The sequence below is a fragment of the Nerophis ophidion genome, linkage group LG28, assembly GCF_033978795.1.
Source record: "Nerophis ophidion isolate RoL-2023_Sa linkage group LG28, RoL_Noph_v1.0, whole genome shotgun sequence".
NCBI lineage: Eukaryota > Metazoa > Chordata > Actinopteri > Syngnathiformes > Syngnathidae > Nerophis > Nerophis ophidion.
Genome location: NC_084638.1, coordinates 466,457 through 478,988, shown reverse-complemented (window position 1 = coordinate 478,988; position 12,532 = coordinate 466,457). Strand labels below are relative to the sequence as shown.

The 12,532-nt window shown below is 44.5% G+C and overlaps 1 protein-coding gene across 1 annotated transcript; it reads right to left on the bottom strand.

The window, feature by feature from the left end:
* Positions 1-2,492: 2,492 nt before the first annotated feature.
* LOC133545200 (uncharacterized) lies at positions 2,493-6,681 on the bottom strand. The gene has a single exon (XM_061890580.1). It carries the CDS (start codon positions 5,805-5,807, stop codon positions 2,598-2,600), a length of 3,210 nt encoding a protein of 1,069 aa, XP_061746564.1. The 5' UTR covers positions 5,808-6,681; the 3' UTR covers positions 2,493-2,597.
* Between the last annotated feature and the right edge of the window lie 5,851 nt (positions 6,682-12,532).

Sequence of the window (12,532 nt, the reverse complement as noted above, 5' to 3'; positions counted from 1 at the left end):
AATACATTTTTTTGGATTTTTGCATAAGGGTCCCCCCTTACGAAATTTTAGCGAAAAAAAGTTTTTCAAAAATGTGCATTTTCTGCCATTTTCGGGTTCTGTCGGAACTCCTGATGACGTTTTGAGACATCTCCTACAACTACAGCACCAGTATTGTGTTTCTGAAGCAAATCCGTTTTTTTAAAATTTCAATACCTTTTTTTAGCGAAGATTTTTCCCCCCAAAAATGCATTTTCTGCCATTTTCGGGTTCTGTCGGGACTCCTGACGACATTTTGAAACATATCCTACAACTACAGCACCAGAATTGTGTTTCTGAAGCAAATCCGTTTTTTAAAAATTTTAATACCTTTTTTTAGCGAAGATTTTTCCCCCAAAAAATGCATTTTCTGCCATTTTCGGGTTCTGTCGGGACTCCTGACGACATTTTGAAACATATCCTACAGCTGCAGCACCTGTATTGTGCTGCTGAAGTAAATACATTTTTTTGGATTTTTGCATAAGGGTCCCCCCTTACGAAATTTTAGCGAAAAAAAGTTTTTCAAAAATATGCATTTTCTGCCATTTTCGGGTTCTGTCGGGACTCCTGATGACGTTTTGAGACATCTCCTACAACTACAGCACCAGTATTGTGTTTCTGAAGCAAATCCGTTTTTGAAAAATTTTAATACCTTTTTTAGCAAAGATTTTCCCCAAAAATATGCATTTTCTGCCATTTTCGGGTTCTGTTGGGACTCCTGACGACATTTTGAAACATTTCCTACAGCTGCAGCACCTGTATTGTGCTGCCGAAGTAAATACATTTTTTTAGATTTTTGCATAAGGGTCCCCCCTTACGAAATTTTAGCGAAAAAAAGTTTTTCAAAAATGTGCATTTTCTGCCATTTTCGGGTTCTGTCGGAACTCCTGATGACGTTTTGAGACATCTCCTACAACTACAGCACCAGTATTGTGTTTCTGAAGCAAATCCGTTTTTGAAAAATTTTAATACCTTGTTTTAGCGAAGATTTTTCCCCAAAAAAATGCATTTTCTGCCATTTTCGGGTTCTGTCGGGACTCCTGACGACATTTTGAAACATTTCCTACAGCTGCAGCACCTGTATTGTGCTGCCGAAGTAAATACATTTTTTTGGATTTTTGCATAAGGGTCCCCCCTTACGAAATTTTAGCGAAAAAAAGTTTTTCAAAAATGTGCATTTTCTGCCATTTTCGGGTTCTGTCGGAACTCCTGATGACGTTTTGAGACATCTCCTACAACTACAGCACCAGTATTGTGTTTCTGAAGCAAATCCGTTTTTTAAAAATTTTAATACCTTTTTTTAGCGAAGATTTTTCCCCCAAAAAATGCATTTTCTGCCATTTTCGGGTTCTGTCGAGACTCCTGACGACATTTTGAAACATTTCCTACAGCTGCAGCACCTGTATTGTGCTGCCGAAGTAAATACATTTTTTTGGATTTTTGCATAAGGGTCCCCCCTTACGAAATTTTAGCGAAAAAAAGTTTTTCAAAAATATGCATTTTCTGCCATTTTCGGGTTCTGTCGGGACTCCTGATGACGTTTTGAGACATCTCCTACAACTACAGCACCAGTATTGTGTTTCTGAAGCAAATCCATTTTTTAAAAATTTTAATACCTTTTTTTAGCGAAGATTTTTCCCCCCAAAAATGCATTTTCTGCCATTTTCGGGTTCTGTCGGGACTCCTGACGACATTTTGAAACATATCCTACAGCTGCAGCACCTGTATTGTGCTGCTGATGTAAATACATTTTTTTGGATTTTTGCATAAGGGTCCCCCCTTACGAAATTTTAGCGAAAAAAAGTTTTTCCAAAATGTGCATTTTCTGCCATTTTCGGGTTCTGTCGGAACTCCTGATGACGTTTTGAGACATCTCCTACAACTACAGCACCAGTATTGTGTTTCTGAAGCAAATCCGTTTTTGAAAAATTTTAATACCTTGTTTTAGCGAAGATTTTTCCCCCAAAAAATGCATTTTCTGCCATTTTCGGGTTCTGTCGGGACTCCTGACGACATTTTGAAACATTTCCTACAGCTGCAGCACCTGTATTGTGCTGCCGAAGTAAATACATTTTTTTGGATTTTTGCATAAGGGTCCCCCCTTACGAAATTTTAGCGAAAAAAAGTTTTTCAAAAATGTGCATTTTCTGCCATTTTCGGGTTCTGTCGGAACTCCTGATGACGTTTTGAGACATCTCCTACAACTACAGCACCAGTATTGTGTTTCTCAAGCAAATCCGTTTTTTAAAAATTTTAATACCTTGTTTTAGCGAAGATTTTTCCCCCAAAAAATGCATTTTCTGCCATTTTCGGGTTCTGTCGGGACTCCTGACGACATTTTGAAACATATCCTACAGCTGCAGCACCTGTATTGTGCTGCCGAAGTAAATACATTTTTTCGGATTTTTGCATAAGGGTCCCCCCTTACGACTTTTTAAATACACCAATGGTGCAACTGGACACATCCTCAGTGATGTAACCTAGGATCACAGGGGGTTTCGGGTCTTTCAACAATCAGACCCCCTCCCCTAGGCGACCCAGCCAGGGTTGATCAGGCCCCAGCCTGTGTCCAGGTAGCGCTACTGCCCTACATGCCACGCCTCTCCCCTCCTGATCCACAGCCACCTTGATGCCACTTCTGCTGCATCTGTGACTAACTTCATGGCCCTTTGCTGGCTGGCCCCTGTGATGCCAAGCATTCTGTAGGCCCTGCAGAGAGATTTGCCCACAAACCCTCGACACCCCACTTCAACCGGCCGGCACATCGCTCGCCACCCATTGCTCCGACACTCCTCCACAAGCTGAGAGTACTTTGCACTCTTCCTCTCATTGGCCTCCTCCATACGGTCCTCCCAAGGCACTGTGAGCTCCAAGAGGATTACCTGCTTGGAGGCCACTGAGGTGAGCACAATATCTGGCCTTAGTGTTGTTTTAGCAACCACGTCAGGGAACTTCAACTGCTTTCCCAGATCAACTGACAGCTCCCAGTCGCGTGCTGTTGCCAACAGGCCAGACGAGGTGTTCCGGGCAGCCGGTGTTGACTTCTCCCCAGCTCTGATGAAAGCAGTACTCTTCACTGGGCGGAGGCTCTTGCTGTGACTGACTCCCCTGCAGATGGCATCAGCTATGGCCTTCAGGACCTGGTCATGTCGCCAGCGGTACCGCCCTTCACCCAGGGCTTTTGGACAACAGCTTAGGATGTGCTCCAAGGTTCCTCTCCTCTGGCAGAGGGGGCACCCTGGTGTCTCCACCTTTCCCCAGGTGAAGAGGTTGGATGGACTTGGCAGCACATCGTAGACCGCCTGGATCAAGAACTTTATTCGATGGGGTTCGGCTTTCCAGAGCTCGGTCCATGTGACCTTACGCTCTGATACTTGTTCCCATCTCGTCCAGGCGCCCTGTTGCCGCATTCCCGCCATCTGGCAGGCTCGCCTTTCCTCAACTCCTGCTCGCACTTCCTCGAGGATCAGTGACCTCTTCTCTTTCCCCAGCGCCTTGTCATAGCGAGGTGTTCTTCTGCTACCTAAGCCAGATCTCCCCTGCGCCACTGTTCCCACCAAAACCTTTTGCCGTAGCCTTGCCTCTGCAACATCCACAGCCTCGACAGCTCTCCACTTCCGCCCCGTCCTGACTTCAATCCCAGCCTGTGCAACCTTTGGGTCACTGGACTCCCGATACTGTAGGAGCTCCCTGGACCGTGTCACCATGAACTCCTCGCTCAGGCTGCTGATGGGGAGCTTCAGTTTGTTGTTATGCCCGTATAGAGCAATGCTGCTCAGGCTTCGCGGCAGTCCTAGCCACCTGCGCAGGAACCTACTGACCCTCATCTCAAAGCCTTCCACCGTTGAAATGGGGACTTCGTACACCATGAGGGGCCAGAGGATCCGAGGGAGAATCCCGTGCTGGTAAATCCAGGCCTTGAACTTGCCAGGAAGGCCAGACTTATCCACCACGGTCAGCCAGGTCTCCAGGTCTTGGTTGGTCGATCTTGTGGAGGCTGCGTCTCTCAGGCTGCAATTAAACACCTTTCCCAAGCTCTTCACAGGTTCCTCGGTGAGTGATGGTATTTTGGTGGTGCCAAGTGAGAAGCAGAATTTGCCAGTAACCTTTCCTTTCTTTAGCACTAGGACCCTCGACTTGGCCGGCTTGAAGTTCATGCGAGCCCAGGAAATCACCTCCTGAAGGCCATCCAAGATCCACCTGCAACCTGGGACGGATGTAGTGGTCACTGTCAGGTCGTCCATGAAGGCTCGGATGGGTGGCTGCCGGACTCCAGACCTGGAGAGGGGACCTCTGCACTGAACTTCCGCAGACTTCACCAGCATGTTCATGGCGAGCGCAAAGAGGATGACTGAGATCGTACAGCCAGTGATGATCCCCTTTTCAAGCCTGTGCCAGTCGGAGGTTGTTTTTCCGGAGGAGACTCTTAGATGGAAGTTGGCATAGTAGTCCAGAATGAGGTCTCTGAACTTCTTTGGAATGTGATGCCGATTCAGTGCCTCTTCGACCAGCTTGTGGGGTATGGATCCATAGGCATTTTCGAGGTCCAGCCACAGAACAGCCAGGTCCCCCTTATTCTCCCTGGCTTCCCTGATGAGCTGAGTGACCACGCCTGTGTGCTCCAGACATCCAGATACCTCTGGGATCCCTCCTTTCTGGACCGATGTATCAATGTAGGAGTTCTTCAGGAGGTAGTCTGTCAGTCGCCTGGCCATGAGGCTGAAGAAGATCTTCCCTTCAACACTCAGCAACGAGATGGTTCGGAACTGATTGATGTTCTTAGACTTCTCCTCCTTTGGGATCCACACACCCTCTGCCTGTCTCCACTGGTCTGCTACCTTGCCCCTCCTCCAGATCACCTTCAAGATTCTCCAGAGTCTGTGGAGTAGTCTTGGACAGTTCTTATAGACCTTATAAGGTACTCCACTGGGCCCTGGAGCAGAGCTCGTCCTTGCCCTGCGGACCACCTCCTGGATTTCCTTCCAGCCGGGCTCTTTCCCATCGAAGTCAAGCGTTGGTGTTGGTGGATTGATCAAGGACCTGCAGGGGCCTAGGTCTTGTTCTCTGCATCCATCGCTGTAAATTTGCTTGAGGTGGTGGTCGACCTCAGCTTTGGAGCAGGCCAGTCTACCGCTTCGCTTCTGTCCTAGCAGCTGTTTTGTGACTCCAAAGGGATTCGCCAGAAAGGCAGCTCTCCTCCTGGACCTTTCCTTCCTCCTCCTCCTATGCCACTCCGCTCTCCTCAAGGTTATTAGCTTCTTGCGGATTATACAACGTAGTTCCGCAAGAGGCCCCCTATCCTCTTCACGTGCAACCTTGAACTGCTGTCTTAAACACTTCAGTTCCTGCCTGAGCTGATGGATTTTACTCGCTCTATTGTTCATGATGTAGGGGGGCTTCGCTGCCCGCTTCTCCTCAAGTCCAAACCTCTCTGCAGCGAGGCTGATGATGATCGTGGTCATCGTCTTGAGGCGTCGATCAGCGTCCCCTTTGGTTGTTGTTTCCAAGATGGTATCAGCATCTTCATCAAACTGGAGCCACTCTTTCTCCTTGCTAGCTTGGGGCCACTTTACCCGACGATGTTCTGATGTCCTGTGTGCTTCTGGTGGTTGCATCACCTGGAGGCTCCGGGCACTGTGGGGTGACTCCGGGCCTGGCTCCTCCTGCGTCTCACCAGGCGTAGTTCCTGTGCGCTGTGATTCTACCACCTTCTGCATACACTTCATCCTGGCCTGGTGGATCCGCAGGCCATGTCGGTTCTTGCATACCTTCCCACATATGCATTCCATAGTCGTCGTCGTGTTACCATTGCCATGTGTCGTCAACCTTTGATCCGTCCAGTGGGATTCTCTTCCGCCCCCCCTCTCGGGAATCCCTGGGGGTATATTTCCTGTAGGTCGATTCGTAGCTTGTTGTGGGTTCCTTCCTCTCAGAAGGTGCAGCTCGGGATGCTACCCCTCACTGCCCCGGTGCCGTCTTTCCGGGCTGTCCGCTGTCTCTCCAGCTGTCACCAATCTATACTTGGTGGTCAACCAGACTGTTCCTGGTAGTCACTGGTTGTCCCAGAAAAGCAACTTTTTAAATACACCAATGGTGCAACTGGACACATCCTCAGTGATGTAACCTAGGATCACAGGGGGTTTCGGGTCTTTCAACAATCAGACCCCCTCCCCTAGGCGACCCAGCCAGGGTTGATCAGGCCCCAGCCTGTGTCCAGGTAGCGCTACTGCCCTACATGCCACGCCTCTCCCCTCCTGATCCACAGCCACCTTGATGCCACTTCTGCTGCATCTGTGACTAACTTCATGGCCCTTTGCTGGCTGGCCCCTGTGATGCCAAGCATTCTGTAGGCCCTGCAGAGAGATTTGCCCACAAACCCTCGACACCCCACTTCAACCGGCCGGCACATCGCTCGCCACCCATTGCTCCGACACTCCTCCACAAGCTGAGAGTACTTTGCACTCTTCCTCTCATTGGCCTCCTCCATACGGTCCTCCCAAGGCACTGTGAGCTCCAAGAGGATTACCTGCTTGGAGGCCACTGAGGTGAGCACAATATCTGGCCTTAGTGTTGTTTTAGCAACCACGTCAGGGAACTTCAACTGCTTTCCCAGATCAACTGACAGCTCCCAGTCGCGTGCTGTTGCCAACAGGCCAGACGAGGTGTTCCGGGCAGCCGGTGTTGACTTCTCCCCAGCTCTGATGAAAGCAGTACTCTTCACTGGGCGGAGGCTCTTGCTGTGACTGACTCCCCTGCAGATGGCATCAGCTATGGCCTTCAGGACCTGGTCATGTCGCCAGCGGTACCGCCCTTCACCCAGGGCTTTTGGACAACAGCTTAGGATGTGCTCCAAGGTTCCTCTCCTCTGGCAGAGGGGGCACCCTGGTGTCTCCACCTTTCCCCAGGTGAAGAGGTTGGATGGACTTGGCAGCACATCGTAGACCGCCTGGATCAAGAACTTTATTCGATGGGGTTCGGCTTTCCAGAGCTCGGTCCATGTGACCTTACGCTCTGATGACGTTTTGAGACATCTCCTACAACTACAGCACCAGTATTGTGTTTCTGAAGCAAATCCGTTTTTTAAAAATTTAATACCTTTTTTTAGCGAAGATTTTTCCCCCAAAAAATGCATTTTCTGCCATTTTCGGGTTCTGTCGGAACTCCTGATGACGTTTTGAGACATCTCCTACAACTACAGCACCAGTATTGTGTTTCTGAAGCAAATCCGTTTTTGAAAAATTTTAATACCTTGTTTTAGCGAAGATTTTTCCCCCAAAAAATGCATTTTCTGCCATTTTCGGGTTCTGTCGGGACTCCTGACGACATTTTGAAACATTTCCTACAGCTGCAGCACCTGTATTGTGCTGCCGAAGTAAATACATTTTTTTGGATTTTTGCATAAGGGTCCCCCCTTACGAAATTTTAGCGAAAAAAAGTTTTTCCAAAATGTGCATTTTCTGCCATTTTCGGGTTCTGTCGGAACTCCTGATGACGTTTTGAGACATCTCCTACAACTACAGCACCAGTATTGTGTTTCTCAAGCAAATCCGTTTTTTAAAAATTTTAATACCTTGTTTTAGCGAAGATTTTCCCCCCAAAAAATGCATTTTCTGCCATTTTCGGGTTCTGTCGGGACTCCTGACGACATTTTGAAACATATCCTACAGCTGCAGCACCTGTATTGTGCTGCCGAAGTAAATACATTTTTTTGGATTTTTGCATAAGGGTCCCCCCTTACGAAATTTTAGCGAAAAAAAGTTTTTCCAAAATGTGAATTTTCTGCCATTTTCGGGTTCTGTCGGAACTCCTGATGACGTTTTGAGACATCTCCTACAACTACAGAACCAGTATTGTGTTTCTGAAGCAAATCCGTTTTTTAAAAATTTTAATACCTTTTTTTAGCGAAGATTTTTCCCCCAAAAAATGCATTTTCTGCCATTTTCGGGTTCTGTCGGGACTCCTGACGACATTTTGAAACATTTCCTACAGCTGCAGCACCTGTATTGTGCTGCCGAAGTAAATACATTTTTTTGGATTTTTGCATAAGGGTCCCCCCTTACGAAATTTTAGCGAAAAAAAGTTTTTCAAAAATGTGCATTTTCTGCCATTTTCGGGTTCTGTCGGAACTCCTGATGACGTTTTGAGACATCTCCTACAACTACAGCACCAGTATTGTGTTTCTGAAGCAAATCCGTTTTTGAAAAATTTTAATACCTTGTTTTAGCGAAGATTTTTCCCCAAAAAAATGCATTTTCTGCCATTTTCGGGTTCTGTCGGGACTCCTGACGACATTTTGAAACATTTCCTACAGCTGCAGCACCTGTATTGTGCTGCTGAAGTAAATACATTTTTTTGGATTTTTGCATAAGGGTCCCCCCTTACGAAATTTTAGCGAAAAAAAGTTTTTCAAAAATGTGCATTTTCTGCCATTTTCGGGTTCTGTCGGAACTCCTGATGACGTTTTGAGACATCTCCTACAAATACAGCACCAGTATTGTGTTTCTGAAGCAAATCCGTTTTTGAAAAATTTTAATACCTTGTTTTAGCGAAGATTTTTCCCCCAAAAAATGCATTTTCTGCCATTTTCGGGTTCTGTCGGGACTCCTGACGACATTTTGAAACATTTCCTACAGCTGCAGCACCTGTATTGTGCTGCCGAAGTAAATACATTTTTTGGGATTTTTGCATAAGGGTCCCCCCTTACGAAATTTTAGCGAAAAAAAGTTTTTCAAAAATGTGCATTTTCTGCCATTTTCGGGTTCTGTCGGAACTCCTGATGACGTTTTGAGACATCTCCTACAACTACAGCACCAGTATTGTGTTTCTGAAGCAAATCCGTTTTTTAAAAATTTTAATACCTTTTTTTAGCGAAGATTTTTCCCCCAAAAAATGCATTTTCTGCCATTTTCGGGTTCTGTCGAGACTCCTGACGACATTTTGAAACATTTCCTACAGCTGCAGCACCTGTATTGTGCTGCCGAAGTAAATACATTTTTTTGGATTTTTGCATAAGGGTCCCCCCTTACGAAATTTTAGCGAAAAAAAGTTTTTCAAAAATATGCATTTTCTGCCATTTTCGGGTTCTGTCGGGACTCCTGATGACGTTTTGAGACATCTCCTACAACTACAGCACCAGTATTGTGTTTCTGAAGCAAATCCATTTTTTAAAAATTTTAATACCTTTTTTTAGCGAAGATTTTTCCCCCCAAAAATGCATTTTCTGCCATTTTCGGGTTCTGTCGGGACTCCTGACGACATTTTGAAACATATCCTACAGCTGCAGCACCTGTATTGTGCTGCTGATGTAAATACATTTTTTTGGATTTTTGCATAAGGGTCCCCCCTTACGAAATTTTAGCGAAAAAAAGTTTTTCCAAAATGTGCATTTTCTGCCATTTTCGGGTTCTGTCGGAACTCCTGATGACGTTTTGAGACATCTCCTACAACTACAGCACCAGTATTGTGTTTCTGAAGCAAATCCGTTTTTGAAAAATTTTAATACCTTGTTTTAGCGAAGATTTTTCCCCCAAAAAATGCATTTTCTGCCATTTTCGGGTTCTGTCGGGACTCCTGACGACATTTTGAAACATTTCCTACAGCTGCAGCACCTGTATTGTGCTGCCGAAGTAAATACATTTTTTTGGATTTTTGCATAAGGGTCCCCCCTTACGAAATTTTAGCGAAAAAAAGTTTTTCAAAAATGTGCATTTTCTGCCATTTTCGGGTTCTGTCGGAACTCCTGATGACGTTTTGAGACATCTCCTACAACTACAGCACCAGTATTGTGTTTCTCAAGCAAATCCGTTTTTTAAAAATTTTAATACCTTGTTTTAGCGAAGATTTTTCCCCCAAAAAATGCATTTTCTGCCATTTTCGGGTTCTGTCGGGACTCCTGACGACATTTTGAAACATATCCTACAGCTGCAGCACCTGTATTGTGCTGCCGAAGTAAATACATTTTTTCGGATTTTTGCATAAGGGTCCCCCCTTACGAAATTTTAGCGAAAAAAAGTTTTTCCAAAATGTGAATTTTCTGCCATTTTCGGGTTCTGTCGGAACTCCTGATGACGTTTTGAGACATCTCCTACAACTACAGAACCAGTATTGTGTTTCTGAAGCAAATCCGTTTTTTAAAAATTTTAATACCTTTTTTTAGCGAAGATTTTTCCCCCAAAAAATGCATTTTCTGCCATTTTCGGGTTCTGTCGGGACTCCTGACGACATTTTGAAACATTTCCTACAGCTGCAGCACCTGTATTGTGCTGCCGAAGTAAATACATTTTTTTGGATTTTTGCATAAGGGTCCCCCCTTACGAAATTTTAGCGAAAAAAAGTTTTTCAAAAATGTGCATTTTCTGCCATTTTCGGGTTCTGTCGGAACTCCTGATGACGTTTTGAGACATCTCCTACAACTACAGCACCAGTATTGTGTTTCTGAAGCAAATCCGTTTTTGAAAAATTTTAATACCTTGTTTTAGCGAAGATTTTTCCCCAAAAAAATGCATTTTCTGCCATTTTCGGGTTCTGTCGGGACTCCTGACGACATTTTGAAACATTTCCTACAGCTGCAGCACCTGTATTGTGCTGCCGAAGTAAATACATTTTTTTGGATTTTTGCATAAGGGTCCCCCCTTACGAAATTTTAGCGAAAAAAAGTTTTTCAAAAATATGCATTTTCTGCCATTTTCGGGTTCTGTCGGGACTCCTGATGACGTTTTGAGACATCTCCTACAACTACAGCACCAGTATTGTGTTTCTGAAGCAAATCCATTTTTTAAAAATTTTAATACCTTTTTTTAGCGAAGATTTTTCCCCCCAAAAATGCATTTTCTGCCATTTTCGGGTTCTGTCGGGACTCCTGACGACATTTTGAAACATATCCTACAGCTGCAGCACCTGTATTGTGCTGCTGATGTAAATACATTTTTTTGGATTTTTGCATAAGGGTCCCCCCTTACGAAATTTTAGCGAAAAAAAGTTTTTCCAAAATGTGCATTTTCTGCCATTTTCGGGTTCTGTCGGAACTCCTGATGACGTTTTGAGACATCTCCTACAACTACAGCACCAGTATTGTGTTTCTGAAGCAAATCCGTTTTTGAAAAATTTTAATACCTTGTTTTAGCGAAGATTTTTCCCCCAAAAAATGCATTTTCTGCCATTTTCGGGTTCTGTCGGGACTCCTGACGACATTTTGAAACATTTCCTACAGCTGCAGCACCTGTATTGTGCTGCCGAAGTAAATACATTTTTTTGGATTTTTGCATAAGGGTCCCCCCTTACGAAATTTTAGCGAAAAAAAGTTTTTCAAAAATGTGCATTTTCTGCCATTTTCGGGTTCTGTCGGAACTCCTGATGACGTTTTGAGACATCTCCTACAACTACAGCACCAGTATTGTGTTTCTCAAGCAAATCCGTTTTTTAAAAATTTTAATACCTTGTTTTAGCGAAGATTTTTCCCCCAAAAAATGCATTTTCTGCCATTTTCGGGTTCTGTCGGGACTCCTGACGACATTTTGAAACATATCCTACAGCTGCAGCACCTGTATTGTGCTGCCGAAGTAAATACATTTTTTCGGATTTTTGCATAAGGGTCCCCCCTTACGAAATTTTAGCGAAAAAAAGTTTTTCCAAAATGTGAATTTTCTGCCATTTTCGGGTTCTGTCGGAACTCCTGATGACGTTTTGAGACATCTCCTACAACTACAGAACCAGTATTGTGTTTCTGAAGCAAATCCGTTTTTTAAAAATTTTAATACCTTTTTTTAGCGAAGATTTTTCCCCCAAAAAATGCATTTTCTGCCATTTTCGGGTTCTGTCGGGACTCCTGACGACATTTTGAAACATTTCCTACAGCTGCAGCACCTGTATTGTGCTGCCGAAGTAAATACATTTTTTTGGATTTTTGCATAAGGGTCCCCCCTTACGAAATTTTAGCGAAAAAAAGTTTTTCAAAAATGTGCATTTTCTGCCATTTTCGGGTTCTGTCGGAACTCCTGATGACGTTTTGAGACATCTCCTACAACTACAGCACCAGTATTGTGTTTCTGAAGCAAATCCGTTTTTGAAAAATTTTAATACCTTGTTTTAGCGAAGATTTTTCCCCAAAAAAATGCATTTTCTGCCATTTTCGGGTTCTGTCGGGACTCCTGACGACATTTTGAAACATTTCCTACAGCTGCAGCACCTGTATTGTGCTGCCGAAGTAAATACATTTTTTTGGATTTTTGCATAAGGGTCCCCCCTTACGAAATTTTAGCGAAAAAAAGTTTTTCAAAAATGTGCATTTTCTGCCATTTTCGGGTTCTGTCGGAACTCCTGATGACGTTTTGAGACATCTCCTACAACTACAGCACCAGTATTGTGTTTCTGAAGCAAATCCGTTTTTTAAAAATTTTAATACCTTTTTTTAGCGAAGATTTTTCCCCCAAAAAATGCATTTTCTGCCATTTTCGGGTTCTGTCGAGACTCCTGACGACATTTTGAAACATTTCCTACAGCTGCAACACCTGTATTG

Coding starts and splice junctions, on each gene's coding strand:
- LOC133545200 (XM_061890580.1), bottom strand. CDS start 5,807: ATGGAATGCATATGTGGGAAGGTATGCAAGAACCGACATGGCCTGCGG.